We start from the raw sequence: 21,151 nt of genomic DNA on the forward strand, positions 1-21,151 counted from the left end.
ACTGGATCGCGGCTGGAAGCGGGAAGGACACGGAGACCGCCCGTACCGGCCCCGAGATCCCATCAGCATCGCCGCTCGCTCAGCGCCGCTGCCCATCCCGGCCCGGTAACCCCGGGGGGACACCGAGCCCCCCTCCCCCAGCCCGGTACCCCCACGAGCCGCAGCGCCCGCAGCCCCTTCTCCGTGCCCGCACCCCGGGGCTGCCGCGCCCCGGCCGGGAGCAGCCGCTCTGGGATGGCCGCTGGGGCCGAGGCGTTGCTGCTCCCGCTCCCGTTGTGCCTGGGGTGGGACTGGAGCCCAGGGAAACACGAGGGAAAACTCAGTGAAAACTCTTTACTCTTTATTTCCAGAGCTGTGAGGATCATCGAGTCAAATGCTGAGTGACCAGCCCAGCTGTGCATTGATCACAGAATTTTGGCCTTGTCAGCACCCTGCTCCAAACACCTGGGCCAATCCCAGGGTTGTTCCAAAGTCCTGCGTGGGATGGGAATGACTGCTGCCAGTAAGAGAGCTCCTCTACAAATGCAGCTCCTTCCCTTCTGCTAATGCTGCTTTACACACCAGCCCCTGCAATGGCTCTAGGGCAGAACTGGTGGCTGGCACTCACCTGTCAGCACCAAACTCTTCCCCATGACCCTGATTGTTCTGCCCTTTCCAGGATTTACCCAGCAGCTGTAAATGTGCTCACACCATGTCCCTTTGTTTCCCCAGGAAGAAGTGAACCAGACAGCTCCTGAGGGTTCCTCTGGAGAGTGGCAGGGGGCGTTTCCTGCAGGTGAGCGTTGCCAGCTCAAAGTGACGGTGGCTGCTGGGGCCGGGGCTGTTTCTGGGCCCAGAGGCCTCGGTGTCTCCTGCTCGCTGCCAGCCAGTGCTCCTGGGTGTTCCCTCAGGGTGTCCCAGCTGGCTGGGAGCGCAGGCTAGGAGGAGCCAGAAGCTCCTGAAGGCAGCAGCCCCTCGTGTCCGTGGGATCTGCAGGAGGAGCTGTGCCTGCACCGTGGCTCCTGGGCCAGGGGCTGCTCTGAGCAGGCACGTGGAAATGCTCCAGCCCACACAGAGCACCAGGAGCCCAGAAGGAACCCAAGGAGCAGCTGGCATTACCTGGGAATGGAGGCACGGCCCGTTTGCACAGGGGCTCACGCAGCAATTCCCGGTTCAGAGCTCCCACACAGCTGCCAGGTATGTCCCAGCCACCCCAAATCCCTTCCCTCCTGCCCAGCCTGAGGCCATCATCCATCAGCAGCACTGAAGCCAAGGCAATCTTCCCCCACCGATACTGAATCCCAGACAGGAGCCCTCAGAGATACCTGAAAATCAGTGGGATGGAGTTTGGAGTTTTTCAGGATCCAGCTGCAAGTGCACAAGTGATGGAAATCTTTCACAGGTAGGTCCCACTGGAGATCTGCTGAAGACAGGGATGTGCATCCCTTTCCTGAGGGAAAAGAATCTGTAGAGGCCACTGCTGAGGCTCTGAGAGGAGCTGAGCTTCTGCAGGGAGAGATGTTCCCCCCTGGGCACAGGGGCTGCCCCAGCACAGGCTGGGAGCACATCTGGCCACTGCCTTCTCCTGCTTTAAACACCAACTGGATGTTCTCCATCCTGGAGCTCAGGGGGTGGAACCAGCTCAGTTCCAGGCAGCTCTGTCCAGTGCCCCCAGGGACATCACTGGGGGGAGGGTTATAAATGCCAGTTCTGTGCCACATAACCCTGTCCTTGTCCCTGTGCTGCTGCTGAGCTTCCTTGGAAGCTCTGCTGGCTCCTGGCACAGCTGCTGTCCAAGGCAGCAGCTCTGCATGGGAATGGAGCAGGGAATTTGGGGCTCTGGGTGTAATTCAGCACAGCTGACAGGGAACCCCAAATCTGGGCACCACACAGAGAACAATCCTTGTCCTGCCCTGTCAGGACTTTCTTCAGTCAGTGAAGTCTTGAGCAGCACCACAAACTAATACAGAGGCACTTCAGATCCAATAGCTTTTGACCCTCCTCTTCCCTTTAGCCTAAGTGTATGTTAAAAGCAGCTCATTCACTGAACTACCAGTATTGGGCATGTAATTAAAAGGGGGAAATGGAAATGATTGTTTTCTACTCATTGAAAAACAAGAAAATACTTTTCCCTGGCACAAAAGCAGGGGTCCTAAGGTAAAATGTCTTCACTTTTCAAATAACATAATTAGAGCAAAAATCACCAAAAGTGTCCCTACTAGGGCATTTACCTTCTCTCAGGTGCGTTCCATATAGCCCATGGCAGACTTCACCAATGACCATCAACTTCATAACTCCCCTCAACTTTCACATCAACTTTAAAACTCCCCTTCCCAAATCCAGTCACTCTACAGATATGCACATATGGCAGAGGAAGAAACAAGCTGTAAACAACAGGCAGTTTCCATTGGCACTACAGCAATCTCCTGCTAAACATGACCAAAGCCAGAGGGTTCCCCAGCCCATCAAAATCTTCAAAATCAAAAGAACAGTTCCTGTCTACAACAGCACAGAGGAAACCACTTAGCAATGCCAAAACCTCAAAGACAACAAACACACAAAATATTAAGAAAGATATTTAAACATCAGCTTTGATAAACATGTTTAATAATCCACTACTTTACAGGACAGTCATTTAAAAGCTGGGCTTCAGGAGAAATATTCAGACTTAAATGCCAGTTTTCCAAAACCCTCACCTAAGACACTGAGACATCAAAAGCTGGGTTTGTTCAGCCTACCAAGAACTGCACAAGAAGCTCAGAGTTGTGGTTTTGCTAAAAACAGACACTGTACCTAGGGAAGGGGGTCACTTTCTTTCCACACTGCACTGGATTGGCAACAGCCATTCTCCAATGTGGGCAACACCCGCAGGGAAAGGCAGCACTCCGTTCCCTCAGCGTTGCCTGTTTCAGGAATCACACACACACACCACCTCCCGGGGCAACCCTCCCTCCAGCGAGGTCTCTGGGACGGCTCTGCAGTGACACTGCTCTTCCCTCCCAAGGAACAAGGTGTTACAGACACACACTGGGGGAGGATCCCCACTCAAGCAGCAGCCCAGACCTGTGCACAACTTCTGGGCTGCACATAAATGCACAACTCAGTGCTTTCCAGGAAGGACAACATACACCTGCACAGAATTACCACTGTCCCCACTACTGACACGATAGGTGAGTGCATATACACCACAAATTAAAAATTAACTTTTTCCTATTCCCAGGAATAATTTGGGAAGTTTAAACCAAATAAGAAAAAATAGATTCCTATTTATTTCATTTACTCCTTGGTTTCAGAGAAGTTAAAATAGGTGTCAATACAGACACAGCACTTTTTCTTCCATAGGACAGCAAGTCTGCTGTGGCCATGCAATTAAGAACTGCATTTCATGCCCACTCCACCATATTAATGCAAGTCAATCCAAACCCAAGCCTCCAACGATGGAGGAGGAATCCATGTTTTGGAGAAAATGAAGCTGAAATAGAAGTCTCCAGCTTGCAAGGTTCCTAAGTGGAAAGCAAGGGGGTAATTTCCATCCTACCCGTGGTGTAAAGGGCTGAGACTGCAAGGCCGACTATCTGGAACGGTGTGCACCAAAAACAATTGTAAAAGTCATCCAGCTTGAGTCCCCAGAGGAAGGAGGAAGTTTTTCACTGTAGGAAAAACAAGACTACAGGAAAGATTCCCAGTCAAGGCATAGGCAGGGGAAGCAGCCTTCACCTCCTCAGCGGGTGGGGAAGCCCCCTCGATGGGTCCCTCCACGGCCCCCTCTGAAGCCTCCCCGCTCACCGCGGAAGTTGGTTCTGTTCCTCTCCCTGCCCCTTTCTCCCCGTCCTGCCGAAGTCCCTCCTCTTCCTCCTCCCCTGGGAGCACCGCCACCCCGGTCGGACTTGGATTTGGGCGGCGGGGACTTGGGCCGCAGCCTCTCGATCTCCTCGGTGCAGCCGGTCAGGTGCGAATTGGGAGCCGTGAAATATGAGGAATACGTTTCTGCGTTGAAGTTGCTGTTTGTGAGGGTGGGTCCCACCGTCAGCCAACCTCGGGAACAAAACCACAGTGAGCAGAAGCAACAACAAACTTCACTGAACAGAATGAAAAGTCACCTCTAGAGTTGCTGCAAAGTTAAGATTTATCTGGGTATTTCTAAGGCCTTGCTTTTCTTTTATTTTTTAAAATTTTTTATTACTCATGGCTGTGGCAACATTCACACTGTGCTTTCACAAACCCCTACCCCTTCTTCTTACTTGTCCTTACACCACAACAGTGCTTTTAAAAAAGACTCTGAAGTTCTACCAGAGTAACCTGACTGTGAGACACTGACATATAGAATCCCCTGGCAGCAGCACTGAAGGAATACCTGAACAATGTGTCCTGATCCATGTATTTCTTGCATTTTGCATCATGCCAGATGCAGCACCCACTGTGAGATACTGCCACTTCAGACACAGGCAAGAGCACTAAGCTCATAGGGGTTGAAAAGCAGTTGGAAAAAGAAGTCACTTTTCTGAGAAGCATAAACACATGGGAGAAAAGGAATCTCAACTGGATTTTGTTATGCTCACTGATGCATTAAACGCAGGGATAGGCAAAAATATTGGTAAACAAGAATCTCTCTTCTGGAAAAATTACAGAAATGAGAGTTCTCATAAACTTTCTAAACAACAGTTCTGTGACTGACAAATCTTCACAAACAGCAAAAAACTATGTCCTTCAGATCTGCTGTCTGATCTACGACATACATATGGAAACCTCTTTAGGACCCTGCAATGAATTTTGCTGTTCGGTCAAAAACAACACAGCAGTTACCTGGTCGAATTGTGCTGTCTCTCCCGAAGAGATGAAGCCGCCGCCGCCCGAGGCAGAAGTGCTCAATGATGTGAAAAATCTCCACAGGTTTCTCTATGTTGCCGATTTCAGGCTCCTCAGTGATGATGAGGTCAATGTCAACGTTGGCGTGGATGAAGTCTCCGTCGGTGCTGCGGCGCACGGTGCCCTTGATGCCCATGAGGCAGTGCTCCTGCAGACACACAGAGCTGTCACCTGTCACACCCACTGCTGTGCCAGGTGAGCACAAGGGACAGCAAGGACACTTCTGAGCACATTCCACTCTTACAGGAGAGAAAAGTCTGAAACAAGAACTAGAGCAGAAAAGCCAGAGCCACAAAAGGAGCCAGCTGAGAACAAAGCAGAGCAGTACTTTAAGCAGAAGCTTGATAAACTCCACTAAGAGGTGGTAAAACTCAAATCAAGGCTGAAGTCAGCTACATGGACTTTTTCAATTAGAGAACTCTAGGCTGGAAAGGCTGAGAAGTCTCCACAAGGCAAAAGAGAAAAGCATGATGACAAGAGCAAGGAATGGTTATTAATTCTGATTAATACCTGTCTTAGCATTCTGATCCTAACTTTATTTATATAATAACTTGAAAAGTTTTCAGTCATGAAACAGGCAGTGGAAATAATAAGTACTTTTTCATACTGTACCTCTGTCAGTAAAGGGACCCTCAGAATTCCCCTCAGGTTCCTTTCTAGAAGATATTACTGCATAAAACCCCACAACCACCATCACACTCTCAGGCAGCTCATCAGCATTAGAAATGTTCTTGAGCTGTAACATGCATCATTTTCCTTCCTTCTACAACACTGAAGACATCTGAGTGAGTGAAATGTGGCACCCATGAATGAGGGTTGTTCCAGGATGAAAAGGGGCTCCTACATAGTCATTTCAGAGCTCTGTTTCTGGGAATATCAATCTTGGATGAGAGATGTTCCCAGGATCAAATGCTCTGACTCACTAAGTGCCACCAGATGGCTCAGGAAACAGCTGCAGACAAGAGAACGTAACCATTCCTGAATTTTGGAAAGGGTTTGCAGAGTGAGTGGGTAAACATGAAAGGCACAATATCAGACCTGTCACATCTGTGCAGATGGTGTTGCACTTACGCAACACGGCTTTGGACCTAGAATTTACCTAAGGGAAAGGCAGAATACTGCTAAGCAAATCACCCACCAAGCCAAGCCTCCTCAGTCTAGTCTTTAGGAGAACTATCCCCAACCGTTTACTTCCATACCACAGGGTATGTCACTCACAACTACTGGGATTCTCTGACAGGTGGCACAGCACTGAGCATCCCTGGAGAGAGGCCTCAGCCAAACACAACAGAACACATTTCTGCTCTAAGCACTGGCAAACACAGCTTGAAACAGTGTTTAGTCAGAGCAAACTCACTCCATTTTCAGTGTTTATCACAAACAGTGACCTCAGCTCAACTCTCGCTCCATAAACAGGAATTCTCCCATACCAGAAACTATTTTTCTGTGCTAAACAAAGACATAAGTCCCCTCAAATCCTCCTGTGTTAAACCCTGCCCTCATGAGCAAACTGCACACATTTGCAGTACTATATGCAATAAACACACAATATTTATACTTTTAAATATTTATAACTAATACAACACACCTTCAAACAAACTTCAGATTAATGTAAATGCAAGTCAAAGAAAGATTCCAGATATCCTAAAGGGAAGTTTATACTCCTAACAATGGCCAATTTTAGACAGACTTGAGGATGTTTAATGCTAATGAATGATTAATGAATAAGGGAAGGAGCCCTTGAAATGGAAGGGAAGGACAACTTGAAATGAATAAATTGCCAATCAGCTCTCTATACTCAGTAAAACTTCCAGTTACACTCACATATACCCAAATTAACTATTTATGAGTCTCATTAACATTTCTCCAAGTTTCTGATCAACAGATATTTGAGTCACAAACCAGAACACTTTTTTTTCTCTGTACCTCCTTCAATACACATCCTCTACAAAACATCTTAAAACAAAAGTTTGGTTTAAACCAAGCTGACCCATTCTGTCACTTGTGCTATACAGTCATCTCCGGGAAGGCAGGAGATGCTCTGGTTCCTCCAGGCTTCTCTCTGGTCCAAACTCGGGCGCACACTTTGTGTGCATTTAGAACCAGTAGCCAATCTTCTATAGCTGTTTTTTATTAATAGATTCAGTTAAAATCTACAGATTTAAAAGACTTTTGACATTGACTTTAGTCAGATTCTATTGCTAAGTTTAGTTCCATAAAATGTACTTTGCAGAACAGAACTTGCAAGTCCTCCTGCTGGCTTTCTCACAAGCCTGTCACCAACACTGGCTGTGTCATCAGCACAGAGACAGAATGGAAACAGAGGAGGAATGGAGCCAATCCTTTCCTTTACCTTGGTTCTTTGGAAGACAGCCTTGGGGTCTAGAGTCTTGGTCTTGCCAGGGTTGTTCTTATTTGTTTTAATCCAGCAAATGTCCTCACATCTTCTGTAACCCCATTTGCGCAGACACTAAATGTTAGAAATAAATAAACCAGTTCACACTACATAAAAACATCAAGTGACCTGAACTGAACACTCATTTAGGCCCTTGACTTCTCTTATTCAAGGACAGCTACTACAAACCTGTCTAGGACCAAGCCCAGTCTATGTGGCCAACTTCAGACTGAAAACAGCCAAAGCAAAGAGATCAGTAATCACAGCTACCCTTAAACAGTTGTCTGTGAATTGTTTTCATGCAAAGCACTGCTTGAACTAAATAAAGAAGGTTTCAGCACTGCAGGAGCCAATTGGGAATTCTTAGTGCAGCATCCCCAACACGAGCAACGTTTCCCATGTAGAAAGACGACAACGGTATCCCAATTTATGAAACAGTAGGACCTTTCTCCTAGCATGCATTTCATGCCATTTCATGCCATTTCCGGCAGAAAACTACTGAGAGTTCCATTAAAAAATTGTAACTTGGCAACCTACTCCTCTGTTACCACACATACATCCAAACCACAACGCCAAGGAATTATGCTTCCTCACACAGTCAGTGACTCAGCTGGACATTTACAGCATCTAAACAGTTAATGCCATTTAAAATCACATATCCTCTAACACAGTAACAAAACATCCCTCAGTAGTTAGGGCTGAGAATTCTATACAGGGAAAAGTCAAAGATAAAAATAAACTCTTAAGCCTGTCCCTGATAAATTGAATTAAAACAACATCTTACCACTCGGCCGAGATCCAGACCCTCGCCCGAGCCGCACCACAGAAACACAAATGACCTTGGGGCTGCAATTTCTTCAATTTCCAATTTCATGATCTAATAAGTGCAATAAAAACATTTCTCAATTAAATACAAATCACCAGTTCCATCAGGAAGAATACTAAGTCTTGAGGCATTGTCACAGAAACCATCAGGAAGCACAGCTGGGGGCTGCCCAAGGGAAGCAGGGAACTAATTCCTTGTTTTGCTTTACTTGTGTGCTTAAACTGTCTGTCTCAAGGTTTGAGTTTTCCAGCTTTTACCCTTCCAATTCTCTCCCTGATCCCACTGGTGGGGGAGTGAGCGAGTGGCTGCCTGGGGCTAGGCTGAAACCATCACAAACAGAAATTCTACCTGTATCAGAAATTCTAGACTTAAAAGGCCAACGCAATCCACATGGTCTCCTCCTCAAATCTCTGCTTTGTTTTATCATTCCACTGACAGCAAAAATATTTAATACAGAAGCAACAGTACTCTGTTTCTTTTCCTCTCTGTAAGTACTCACATGAAGGTTGTGAAGACATTCTAAAAATCTCAGCTTAATTCCTATCACTAAATAGGAAAGACATTCTCTCCATTTTCACTTTCAGGAAAAGCAGCCAGAATTTATGAGAACAGTGGTTCAACAATGGCAAATGAGTAACATTCAAGATGAAATAACTTGGAATGCAAAGCATCTGTTAGTCATCACAAATTGAAAGGATTCATCTCTAACTTGCTAACACATCAAATCAAGCTTCATTCAATGCCATTCCGAGGAAAAATAATGCAGTAGGAGCCATTCTAGGAGGATGTAAGTTCACACTGGGAAGATGAGTCCCGCCTCCCACACTCTAATTTTTTTGTTAGGATGGAATGTTTTTTCGCTGGGCAGCACTTGCAGGCACCATTTTTGAATAAATACAAGAGAAAGACTTCCACAAATGAGGTTTATCTATTTTGTTTCCAGGGATTATTACTGGTTTGACCATCAAAATTTCCTACCCAATCAATACCTGGAGAATCGAGGAATGTCAGTAAAGCAAACTAACCTGCACTTTTTACTAGAAGAGCAGCATATTAAAAAACATGCCTTAATAATCTCAAGAATTTCAAGAAACAAGGGAATCTTTTCAATTCAGGACAGTCAGTATTTCAACAGCCAAAAATCAAAGAGAAAGCTCAGTGGAGGTAAGGGCAGACAGAAAACCCACTATTACTAGGTTCAAGTTTTCAGCCAGGCTCAGAGAGAACAAAAAGTTGTATTTGCTAAATTAAACCCTGAAACTATTTGCTTAAAAAAATGTATGAAATGCTCTTCACAGCAAAACAGGTACTTACATCATCCCAGGTCCAGCATTTTTCATTGGCAGTAATGCCAGTCTCTCGGTAATATTCTTCCAATGGTGGCTCCAGGAGAATCACATCAAATTTGGACTTCAGTTCCCTAATATCAAAGGCTTCCAAGTCTGCTTGCAAATACCTGTTTAAACAGATTATGCCAGACTGCATCAGACAAGGTTCAACACTGAACTACACTCCACACACTTCTGTGCAGCCAGTTAAGAGCAGGGTCTCCTGGGTGGGTTGTACATCTCAAATGCTAGATACATTACACATCCTCACTTGAATCAAGGCTAGATGCTATTGCATTGTGGTTTTTAACTAGTCTTAATAAACAGTTTTTAGGCTTCTAACTTAGCAAGCAGGAAAAAGATGTCCACACAGACTGTACAAAAATACCTAGTGCAGACTCATTGCACTCTCTGTACATCCATAGGAGGAAACATTTCAGAAGCAAACACTCACTGCCTGGCTAACTGGGAAAGTGTCATATTTTTAGAATTATTCCAAAGACTCTAAATACTAGAAACATTGTTACTTTTTATATAGTTATACAAGTATTCCATGTATTTCCCTATTCCTGTACCAAGTGGAATTCCCCCCCCCATTGATTCCATTAAATACATGCTCACGCACACTCTTATGACTCTCCTTCACACCTGCACACCACTCACTGCTCCACCACTACCAAAAAATGACACTGCTCTCCCCTAAATTCCTTTAACTTTAGTAAAGCTAATAATAGACCACCACCTTTCCCCTTCCCAAAAAAAGATTCCATGTGTACTAGGTGTTGTCAGAAGGCAGCATTTGATTACTGGTTTTCCTACTTTTGTACTTTATGACCAAAACACATGCCTAGCTTAAAAGAGCAGGTTGAGTTTGCAGTTTGCCCTCAGTTGTTCAGACAACTATTTAATAGGGTTTTATGTGACTATCATTAAATAAGGGGGATTTTGCGGTACAGATCAAGACTACTGCATGTGACAAGCATAAGGTTAAGTTCAGAGAGGTCTGAATCCCTGCAGCAACAGGCTGCACACTGAGGCTGTGTCTGGCATTCAGCAAAAACAAGGACTTTTAGTTAGCCTAAACATTTTTGTCTTCAATTCCAAAATAACAGGTGATTGATGGACACTGAGATAATAGCTGAACACTATACAGAAACCAGCTGCTAAAAGAAAAGCTAAGGTTATATTAAGAGGCAAATTTTTTAAAGCTCTTGTTATCATAAACCACATGATAACGTGAGATTCACCACCACATGATATTCTTAGTTCTCAAATTAAAGCCTTCAGCCAAATCAGTTGACAATTTGGCCTTAAAAAAATCAAAGCTTTAGAGACTATAAATAATCACACACTGGAAAGAAAATCTGGTTTATACACGGTATTAAACATCTAGATCAAACTAACAACACCAGAGTGAACTTATTCTTCTATGCTTCAATTGATTCATTTGTATACACAAACAGAAAGAAAAAATGTAAATTCTAAGCAGGTGCTGAAGATAGAGATTTGCAAAGCAGACAGCTAACTTCAAACAGGTCTGGAGAAGAAAGGCATTTTCCACAAGAACACTTACATGGGAGGAGTGTTAGATTTACATATCAGCTCATCCTTCAATCTGATGAGCTCTCTAAGTTTTGGATATTCTTCAAACCTATCTGCTAAGCCTAAGAAGAAGAAAACATGAAGTTAACAACTACTTAACAGAGTAAATCTCTATCAATTAAGCATTGTCCAGTATTCTAAATAGGTCCAAATGTTAATACTTAGCCTAAGTTTAATTTTTGTTAGAACAAAGCAAACCCTTTAAAGCAGTTTTTGTTCAGTACTTGACAAAAGCCTCCTGCCCTCACCCAGCCAAGCAGGGCTGTTACTGATGCAGTGTCTATGCTCTGATCTTCTCTAGAACACTACAGTTGATCAGGAATTCACAACAACTGTTACCAGAAGGAAACAACCTTTCATTTAAACTGAAAGTGCCAGGATGATGAAAGAAACTATTTTGGTTTTCCCCCATCTCTAAAATTTCTATTAAGATCTAATTAATATTAATTCACAGCATAGTCTCTGTAATCTTTGTGTAATCTTTGGACTGTTTCCAAAGTGGCACCTGGGGTGTGGCAGGTTCCCTGAGGCAACCCTCACACTGAGATTTGGTGCTGTGTTGGCAGTCATGAAGATCTGAACACATGCTCCGACGTTTAGCTTTATGATGTCAATTTTCCAACCTTTCATGTGCACAGAATGCAAAGGAGAGAGCCCTCATTAGATCTTTTGCAGAAAACGTTGTAAAAAGGAAAATGTTCTTTGAAGTATATTTCATTCTCGCTTAGAGACAACGGGTTTGCTACTGCCAGCAGCAGGTTCAGCATAGACCAACAGGGCACCATTCCTGCTTCCCAAGCAGTATCACTTCAGCTTAAGTAGGAGTGATTTAAAAGGCTTCGGCTTCATGTTCATTTAAAAGTACAACTTGGAATGGTACTAATAAATTGGGGAGGGAAAACTTCACCCAAACCCACGAACCCTTCATCTCTCTCCTTATTTAAATTCAAACTTCTTAAGTCCCAATCCTAGGAATGCAACAATAAAAGTGAAGTTCTCAGTACCTAACCTTTATTATCTCTTTCCACTTGTGCATGAAACACCCAAAAGTTCTTTTCATCCTTTTTTTTGCATATGTAGCAGCTTAAAGCTACTGCCGTGTTCTCCCAATTTCCACTACTGTGCTGCTCCCAGCCATTGTGAGTCCAATACCCCTGGGCAACAGCAGCTAAGCAATAGACGCAAAACAATTTTCAATCAAAAACCCTCAAACTAACCAAACGTAGAGCCACAGGTCTCTCCCTCTTTTCCAACAGCAACATCAAAAAGATACAGCTGGGTGTTCTCTTAAAACCATTTGTTTCTCTTTGGGCCACGTGCACTAACACACAGCACCTCAGCAGAGTTGGGATCATGGTGTGGGAAACGTGTGCTCACCAATGTACAGCTTGACACTGCTCAGCCCTGGTAAAGGTTCTGGCCCTGCTGCTGCGGTGTTCATCTCCACACCAACACTGCCTGTTTGTCCTGTCCCTTCCCTGTTCATCTCCACACCAATTCCGCCTGTTTGTCCTGTCCCTTCCCTGTTCATCTCCTCACCAACACTGGCTGTTTGTCCTGTTCCTTCCCCATCCATTACACAGCAGTCATGGCATACAACAGGGGCTGCTGTTCCTCCATTTCCGAGAAGAGTGCAGGACTGCCTCAAGTACGTAACTGTGAAGGCCAAGGGCTTTTGGCATAAAGATCCAATTGAATTAAAACAGCCCAGATGTGTTTCACAGAACCATTCACAAAACAGAGAAGAATAAACGAAAAGCCTCTGGAGGCAAATCAAACCTCTTTGGGCTGCCATTTAAAAACACAACCCCCTTGCCTTGGCAATCTTACACTAGGAAAAATATAAAGAACTGTTGCATAAAACTGCAGAGGGAGATGTCCTGCTCCTTTTAAAAGCCAAATGCCAGGCACCTATTCTGGGAAACAGGACCAAACCGTGCCTTAGTTTTAGCAAGTTTAAGTTCAGGCCCAGTGCAGCATTATTTGAGTAGTAAGTTATGTCTGGATAAATGTCAACCTGAAAAGCAACATCCTCTATACCAGGGCATGCTAACGAGCTGTCAGCAGTTACCTAACTTAGCTGAGAAACATTATCCATATTGCTTCCTGACTTAAATGTCATTATTTCCCATACTTTACATGCTTAAGAGGCAATACAGCCCAGTACACAGCTGAACTGTAAACTTCCAGAGCTTTCAAGATCTCCTCATTAAACCTGTCTACTTTCTGGAATCAAAATAGCTTAGGTTGGAAAAAAAGTCTTCCTGGTGCAATACTTTCAAATAAAACTAAGGGTAAGAACAGCCTTGGCAGTAATGACCTCCTAAGTAACTGCAAATAAAACCATTCATGTAGATGCCTATACTGGTAGTATGCACACTGAGACAAAAAACTAGGAAGAGTTTGTGTACCTACACTTCTCAGAAACTGTAAGGAATTACAAAAGGGGAGGAAAAAGAAGTGCTATTGAATCAAATGAGTCATCCTCAAACAGCTCCTGGCTGCAACATACCAACGTCTCTGATGAAGTTCTGGGGTCTGTGTCCTGTATCCACAAAGTGCTGGCAGTAATCGTTGTGTGGATTTAAGCTCTGAGTGCCCTGGAGAACAGGAAGAAGTTCAGTGAGAACAACAGGAGACAAGTGGACATACACAGACACATTGTACATGTTAGTCTGATAAATGAGAAAGGAGCAGATTATCTTTTCAACATGCCCTTATATTTCCCCTGGTCAAGACCATTCTTTTAGCTCCAACCCAGGCCCACCATTCCTGCAGCCCAGTGTGATGTGCCTCAGAATAATGCAAACACCAGTTACAGTCAGAACTGTCACAGGCAACTTCTGTACCTGTGAGCTCCAAGCCACTACTTCAGCCTTTAAAGCTGTATTTCAGATCCCATCAGTTGCAAAAACAGTTTAAGACAACTAGGCCAGCTTTGACTACACTTCCAATTGCAAAAGCACCTCACCTTAAGAAAGGTACTGGAATCTTTGTAAATCTCTTCTTCGTAAGGCAGGTTTTCTTCATCTTGCTGCAGCTCTACTTCATCCTTGGAAATAAAGCAGGTATTACAAGCGTGCACACAAGATCAAGCTGTTTCTGTCCTTTGCTTAAGAAGCAGATCATAAGGAGAAATAGACTGTACAAACAGCAGATCCAGCTCCACTGTTCAAGCAGGGGAAAAAAATACCTATTCCCCAAAAGGTCTGCACCTCTCTCACCAACAACGAGTGTTATTGGGAAAGGCCTCTGAAAGAAGAAAAAAGTAAAAACTCCTTCACTTGCAGCCCCTGACAGTGCTTTACATTTTTGTCCCACAAAACTTTTATTCTTTGGACTGAAAGTATAGATTTTGTCAATATTATTCTGCAGCAGAACTTTTGAGCATTTATATCTGGACAGTCATCTCTTATTTCCCAGTCTTAGCAAAGTCCACACTTTGAAGAAACAGCTCATGGTACAGGTCAGTATTGCATCTGGATTGCCCTTAAATATAACTTTCTCTTCTATAGCCCCAGAATTTACATTAAAACACCTAGAGAGCCACTAACTGTTCATTCAACCGTTTCTGGGACTCAAGAGATCTGTTAACACTGACATACTCTGAACATTCAACACAGAACTCAGAGAGAACAGAAACTCAAGAGAGACTCACTTCACATCACTGCCCTCCCACTGACCCTGGACCAACCCAGTATACAGATTTATAGAACACAGAAGTACAACTGAAGAACGACTAAATTGATATAATTTGCCATATTATCACAGCTGTATTTACTCTATGCTACTACATAAGCTGTCTCAATGCAGAATAAAAAATTAAGTGCTGTTCCTCCCAATTTTGATCCCTCTAAATGTTGAAATCTTCAAGTAAACTTCTATTATTTCCAAGGTGGAGCTTTGGACTGACTTCTGAAATGCCTGATGGGATAAACAGGTCACAGCTTCCCCTTCCCCATTCACGTGGTGAACTTAGAGATACACCGTCTTTTTGCTTGTCTAACCAGATAAAAAAAAATATTACAATCAGAAACAGCAACAGTGTTTGCAAGAAAAGAAGTGCACAGAAAAGCAGCAGCAAGTGTTATTCAGGTCAAAAAAAAAGCTGAAAGCTTGCATTTTACTAAAAACTGCTTATGCCATCATAAGTTACACCTGTTTCCCTCTTTCATCTTTCTCTAAATCTTGTCCTTTTGATGATAAGTACCAGTTAGATACCCGAGTGATCCCAGTTCTCTTTTATGCCTTTGTAAGCAGTTTAAAAAGTCTTGTGGCCATAAACAAAAGCCCACACCACCAACTTTCAGAGGGAAAGGAAACAGTCACAGCAGAGACAGAATGACACCAGCAGTAACACAAGATACTAGGTTCTTGTACATTAATTATCTGTGTTTTCCAAAGCATCTGCTATAGAAGCTGCTGAGTTAGGGAAACAGGAACACCCCACAATATTCAAACATAGCTTGCTTCAAATGAGTGGAGATACATGGAATCCATGATTCAACCAAGAAAGCTTTCTTCAGCCTCCACAACAATGGCATGGAAGCATCCCAAGCCTGCAGGCCTCTGCTTGCACCAACAAAGTAGAACGGGGCAGTCTCAAATTAGGTTGGCTGACAGCAAAATAGAACCACAAGCGCTTTTGTACTCCACACAGCAGACACTCAGACAGGCTCAAACAATGGAACCAAATCACCTGGGGAAGGCAGCAGGTGGAGCAGCACTCACAGCTCCCACAGGGGCCTCACAGTGGCAGCAGACTCTAATCCCATTGCTTCTCACTTCCAAATAAACATAAGGGAGCTCAGCTAACCCTGGGACAACTGTTACAATTCCACAAGAAAGGAGTATTTTAGGACCTCTCCAAAACCACAACTGAACTTCCTGACTTAAAAATATCCATGATTCCTTTTTCCAATAGTGCATCTCTTCCCTATCACCCACCTCCCAAGGCTGGCAAGGCAGAGCCAGGCTCCAAGACCAGAGCCAAGCTGCCAGACTGGAGTCAGTGATGCCCTTTGTTCTCACATCAGCCCGAGCCTAATGAAGAATCACCACTATAAATTCACACTTAGGCTACAAAAAAGCCAAAAACAGACACACAGAAATTAAAAAACCCACCAAAATGAAAACACATTGCCTTTATTTTTTTTCTTTTAATCAGATCTTCCTACATGGCTGAGAAAAGTAAAATACTTCACCTTTTATCTTAGAAACTGCTCTCACACAGGTTTGAGGGTACATTCACTTCCACCAAATGTGAAGCCAGGGCACAAAAAGTTGAAATAACTTCATAAGACTTTCCCGATCCCATCACATAGAACCCAACACTGCAAGTCAAGGGTATAGACACAAGTCCCTTCACATCAGAAATACCTCTGATTTTCCAAACAAAACTGGCAAACTGGCAAAACTTGTCCACAACAGTTCTAGTTAAGGCTACTATTGCTTTTGTCTAAGTTGCATTAAACACAATACAATAGGGCTTGACACCTTAAGGATGCAGATTTTTGTATGACTTCATATTAGAAGACTAAATTTAAGCAGGCTCAGAGAGCTCAGGAAAATGCAGATGGAATTTTACTGTTCTTATCTCCTTGCCAATAGAGAATTAGCAATGCCTGCAGGAAACAGCTGATGACTCCACAATACATGTTCTGCTCTGGGGTTTCAAGTTTCTTAAGTCTGTTCATCTGCTTAACTGAATTTTGTCTGAGCTACTGTTATTAAAATATTCTTCCATTTCAACAACATAGAAAAAGTCTGGCCACTTGCAAGTGGTTACAGCTCACCTCAGGGTAAGTCTTCTCCACAATGATTAAGAAAATCTTAATGATAAGATTCATGTACTTTGCCAATCCAAGTAACTTACCCACATATACTTTATAGGTAGTAAAAATTTAGTTCTTTACCATGTACTTGATGAAGAAGTAAAATTAATTTATATTAACCGATCACTAATGCAAGAATTAAAACACTGGTTCACAAACAGCAGTCTACCTCATGGTGACAATTTCTTTACTAAACAGGATATACAGACTAACATCATGTTAAAAATAGTGTCTGTCCCTTCACAGAGAGATTTTCAAAGTAAACAATCAAAAACCATCCTATCATACAATAACTTTTTAGTTTAGTAAGATAAAAGGTAGACATTATTACAGGAAGATTTACAAAACTGTACACAAGTGTAACATGACGAAGGCTTTGTATTAAAAAAATTACTATTTCATCCAAGAGACTAGCAGACACTGAACTATTTCATATACACTGACAGTGATTGGATTTAACCACAGAAAAAAGGCTATTAGGACATGGAAAAAAGGGAGGAGGACACACACTGCAACCAGATCCCAAACCAAATCATAAAGACAGCTGTATCATAATCATGCCTTTGTACCTCTTATCTTGGCCAAAACATCACATGAGGAGAAAGCTGTCACATAGCTTTGGGATGAGCATTTGAAAAGTGAAGGGCATGAGAGTTTGACACTTCAATGACCATGGAGGCATTTTGGTTTGTTTTTTTTAACCTAACTCTTGCTGGACATCTTGGACCCTTAAAAGAACATCCCGAACCAAGCCTCTTACTTCCAATTCCCTCAGGATCCCCTATTTCTTCCACTCATCCAGAACTGCATTCCTTGGCACTGAACAGATGGGCCAGGAGACACTCTCAGCCTCCCTTGTCTCATCCCATGGCCTGTGCTTGCTGCTAACTGCACAACTTTTCTTTTGACACAATGAAATTCTGGTCAAGCTTCTTTCTGTGTTTCCCCAAGCACACACACATTTTACTGCTTCCTCCCACAGCCAGCCATGGCTCAGTGCTGTTCCCTGGGCACTGACTCCTAGGCCTGCCTCCTCCTAGGAGCAGCATTAATTAAGCCTCCACACACTGGGGTTTGGTGAGTGCACAGCTCATTGCACACCTGAGGTGAACAATGTAGCATCTATGTTCTGTCTCTTACACTTCTGCAGTGCAAGGCATCAAGGGAGATGCCACTGTAGAACATACATATTAAAGGATGCATACACATCACATTTATTTTAATGTACACAAAAATTTTCTAAGTATCTCGGGGACACAACACCAAAGAAAAGTAACTTTTTCCTCTTTTCTTACCTTATATTCTTCAATCTCTTCCTCATCAGCTTCTCCCTCATCTGGATATTTACGTTTTGCATTTGGTGCAGAAGTATCATAAGCAGCCCTATGAAGAGCCAAAATTCCTCATAAGAAAGTTTCTGTCTCCAAAGAAAAATGTTCAGGAATCTTTGATAATATCCCTTGTCTGCATGTTACAAATTTGAAACTATTTCAAAACATCATACATGAAAAGCTATTCCTCTCTCAGTATATTTCAGTTCAGCACAACTTATTAAGAATAGAACTCTTGAAAAGAATAATTTCCTTGCCTTTCTCATTTTTCTGCTCTCAAAAGTACAGCTTATTTTAACCAACGCAGTATATCTACAGAATTAAGCTCATTCCCTTCCAGTTCTCTGGATTTTTCTGTTCTAAAAGGTACACCTTGTTTTACCCCAAAGCAGTTTATTTACAAAATTACGCCTGTTCAGACAGATGTTGCAAAAGCAGGGGAAAAAAATCAAGGAGGAAGACACAACTTGAGAGGGAGGATGGGTATGGCATGGGTACTTAAAAATCCTTGCCAAAGTCAAAAGCCATGAAAAGGCCTGTATGCCAACAAGTGCAGGACCAAAGCTTGCCAAAATTCCCCTTCAATTTCATTTCACCATTGAAGGCCGAAACAGAAAAGAAGGACTTACAAACACTCTGGAATGGAGATATCATCAAAGGAATTTAAATTGAAGGGGGAAAAAAAATTGGGAAGAAAAAATGGACTGGGATTACATCTGGATTACATCTGATGCAGTGCAAAGGACCAAAACAGGCCAAAACTAACCAGACAGATGTTGTAAAAGCAGGGGAAAAAATCAAGGAGGAAGACACAGCTTGGAGGGGAAGATAAGCAGTAGATTTTATTTGATTTGATAAGTAGTAGATGATAAGTAGTACATGCTCTGTCCTAGACGTATCTGTAGATTCATGCGAACTTTCAAACTGAACTGCCCTGAACTGTGCTCAGCAGAATCATGAAGGCTCTGGGACCCAAGCAGACGGCCCATTCTAAACTCAGATCTGTTTTCTTACACAGTAGCTTTTTCACACCAGAAACATGTCAGCCTGCATTTCCAACCTGCTCTTAGAAGGGAATAACTAAACCCTACTCGCCTTAGTCGCGGCTCTGATGTGACTAATTACTGAGTTTCCTTCTACCGAGGGCAATCCCACGGCGCTTGCCGGGCCTGCTCTCCTATGCAGCCCCCCAGTTTTGCACAGCCACCGCCCTCCCATACAGACCTGCAGGTCTCTCTGGTTTCCGCGATCTCCCGCTGCTCATCCTTGCTGTTGAGCACGGCGCCGATGCTGTCGGCGTTCTCGGCCCCCAGCTGCACAGCGGCAAACACAAAGTCACTTCGCGGCTAGCCCGGTCCCCCGCCCCGCAGCGCCCCGGTGCCTCGGCTGCTCCCGGCCGTACCTGCTGCGCCAGGAGCTGGCGGCGGAGCTTCTGCCGCTCGCGGATCTCCTGCAGGCGGCTGTTCATGGCCCGCACCGGCCCCGCGCTGCCGCGCTCCCGCCGCCGCCGCCGTCACTTCCCGGCCGCGCGTCACTTCCGTGCCGAGCAATTCCCGCAGGGAAATCCCGGTGTCGGCGCACCGCCCGTTCCCGAGGGATGCCGGTGATGTTCTGGTGTAGATGTCAGCTTCACGTTCACTCGGGCGCTGCAGTGCACGGAACCACCCCTGAGGCGACACCCGGCTCAGCCCGTGTCACGGCTGTGACCACTTAAGCACCTGGTCGGTTTTTCTAAAGTACGTCCTTTGTATCCAATTCCAGTATCCAGCGTGGTTATTCGTAGGTTAACCTTCATGTTTTGCTTCATCTTCTGATCCTTTAGAAACTTCCGCTAAGAGGAAAGAGAATCTTTGAAGCTCTTTTAATCTGATTTTTGGTGTCTTTCCTGCTTCCTCCTGTCCCCCCGCTCCTCTGTACTATCTGTCTGGGAATGTATCTAATCCATATTTCATGCTGACTTTCTGAGAACTATTCAGAATGCAGTGAACAATAAAGATGGAAATAAAGGCCTGCAACAAATGTCAGTCCCTACTGTCTCACAAAAGGAAACTTAACGAAAGAATAAAGCAACATTACAATTATCCCACAGTTATAATTAATGCTGATGTTTGCTCTCCTGACACTGTAATTGCCAGACGCAGCGATGTGGGCAGCAAGAGCTGAGAAGTGACGATCAGGTCCCTGCTACACACAGCATGCTGTTCCTCTGCTGGTTTCTGAGTGCCAGATACTGACACACTTTAGTGATACAAGATGTTTTTCTCCTTTTTTTGAATGTGTGAATATTCTCCTTTTTTTAATATTGTGTACATGACAATGACATTATGCAGGTCACATGGTCACACTGAAAACTGAGAAAGATGCATGAAGAGAAGGAAATTAAAGAAGTCCAGACTAATGTTGTGGGAACTCAGCACATCCCTTTGGATGTCCAGAGTTGCCAAGAACCCCGTCGGGGGGCTTGGAGACCCTGGCATGCTGCCCAGAACACCTGGTGGCTTGATTTCAACCCTTGCAGCCAATTGCCAGTTTTGTATGAGGACGTGAAAGTCACAGAGGCTTGAATGGTGTAATAATAAAGTATTCACAGGATGAAAATGTAGATTTTAGGATTTTTGGTATGGGTTATGGGGACAAGATGGAGGAACCAGGGTGTGACTAGTCCTTCTTTCTTCTTGTTCTCCATTTTCTGCAGTGATGTTGGCATCCTTTGAGATTGGTTTAGAATAGAAGTGCACTGTCAAACATAGGTGATAGGTATTGGGAATTTAGAGTAAATATTTTATACGTAGTTTGTAGTATAAAAAGACGATACTGCCTCAGGGGCGGTCAGAGTGCTTGTGGCTGCCTTGCTGAACAGCCCTCAGCTGAACAGAAAGAAAATTTTATAGATAAGAATTAATAAACAACCTCAAGACCAAAAAGCGAAGAGTCCAGACTCATTCTTCTGTTGCGTGGGCTGAAGCAGAGACATCCTGCACATCTCGGGG

The 21,151-nt window shown here is 44.0% G+C and overlaps 1 protein-coding gene and 1 long non-coding RNA gene across 2 annotated transcripts; one reads left to right on the forward strand and one right to left on the reverse strand.

The window, feature by feature from the left end:
* The first annotated feature begins 346 nt into the window (after positions 1-346).
* On the forward strand, positions 347-9,447 carry LOC132072664 (uncharacterized). Its single transcript, XR_009418367.1, has 4 exons — positions 347-502; positions 712-775; positions 891-1,381; positions 8,651-9,447. It is a non-coding gene; the product is annotated as an uncharacterized LOC132072664 (long non-coding RNA).
* METTL14 (methyltransferase 14, N6-adenosine-methyltransferase subunit) lies at positions 2,570-19,670 on the reverse strand. Its single transcript, XM_059471148.1, has 11 exons — positions 19,564-19,670; positions 19,386-19,474; positions 18,126-18,213; positions 13,968-14,048; positions 13,509-13,596; positions 10,968-11,058; positions 9,381-9,522; positions 8,025-8,117; positions 7,199-7,315; positions 4,783-4,993; positions 2,570-4,014 (listed from the first exon to the last, which is right to left on the reverse strand). The coding sequence occupies exons 1-11, from the start codon at positions 19,627-19,629 to the stop codon at positions 3,701-3,703; spliced, it is 1,380 nt and encodes a 459-aa protein (XP_059327131.1). The 5' UTR covers positions 19,630-19,670; the 3' UTR covers positions 2,570-3,700.
* Between the last annotated feature and the right edge of the window lie 1,481 nt (positions 19,671-21,151).

Source organism: Ammospiza nelsoni, chromosome 4 (genome assembly GCF_027579445.1).
Source record: "Ammospiza nelsoni isolate bAmmNel1 chromosome 4, bAmmNel1.pri, whole genome shotgun sequence".
NCBI lineage: Eukaryota > Metazoa > Chordata > Aves > Passeriformes > Passerellidae > Ammospiza > Ammospiza nelsoni.

Coding starts and splice junctions, on each gene's coding strand:
- METTL14 (XM_059471148.1), bottom strand. CDS start 19,629: ATGAACAGCCGCCTGCAGGAGATCCGCGAGCGGCAGAAGCTCCGCCGC. Junction 18,214..19,385: donor GAAACCAGAGAGACCTGCAG/GTCTGTATGGGA, acceptor GGCTCTTCATAG/GGCTGCTTATGATACTTCTG. Junction 8,118..9,380: donor AATGCTGGACCTGGGATGAT/GTAAGTACCTGT, acceptor TGCACTTATTAG/ATCATGAAATTGGAAATTGA.